This window comes from Penaeus monodon, chromosome 25 (assembly GCF_015228065.2).
Source record: "Penaeus monodon isolate SGIC_2016 chromosome 25, NSTDA_Pmon_1, whole genome shotgun sequence".
NCBI classification, from domain to species: Eukaryota; Metazoa; Arthropoda; class Malacostraca; order Decapoda; family Penaeidae; genus Penaeus; species Penaeus monodon.
Window position 1 is genome coordinate 3,090,267 of NC_051410.1, and position 663 is coordinate 3,090,929.

Here is a 663-nt window from a genome sequence, read left to right on the forward strand (position 1 = left end):
AAACAAAAACAAGATCAAGATTTTAACTGAAAATCAGTGTCACGTTTCACTAAATCCTGTTTTATTGATCTCTCACAGTACCAGAGTACGGCCATGTCGTGGTAAAGAGCACAGTGCCGATGGACTCTTTACTCACGCTGAGGCACCTGCATGCTATATGCGAGCTGGATGAGCGGTTGCGTTCCCCAGTGGATTTTGGGCCCATCTGTGAGACTTCATCCATTGGCCGCTGCTGTCCTTCTTGGTCCCTCCCCAACTACGTGGCTCTCCTCTCCAAGCGCTCATCTTGCAGGGAAATTACAGTAGGGTCTTAATTAAGCTTAATGTCTGTTAGGGAAAGTGAACCATTGACTGAAATGTGCTGTCTGGAAGAGATTATATTGTTTTTGGATGGTTTTGATGATGAGTACACACAAATGCACACATGCATTTTTGCTTTTGCACACTTGTTCTTTCTCATTCATGTATTGGAAACCAAATATTCACACTCAGAGGCACATACACAGGCATGATCATACACGTACATGCACACAAACACAAAATTAGACACTAGTGTAGACTTGAAATATTTTGGCCTCTTTTATGTCCAAAGTCTCTTGCACATTTATTATTTATACAACTATTTGAGGGGAGAGGTTAGGAGGAGAAGGGGACTTAAAGTAA

The 663-nt window shown here is 42.1% G+C and overlaps 1 protein-coding gene across 1 annotated transcript in view; it reads left to right on the top strand.

Annotated features, from left to right (window-relative positions):
- The window catches only part of LOC119589487 (protein dispatched-like), a gene marked incomplete at its 5' end in the record, with an annotated part of 109,307 nt that overhangs the window by 100,369 nt on the left and 8,275 nt on the right, over positions 1-663 (top strand). The window contains 1 exon segment of the mRNA XM_037938087.1: positions 79-302. Coding sequence (XP_037794015.1) covers positions 79-302 — 224 coding nt within the window.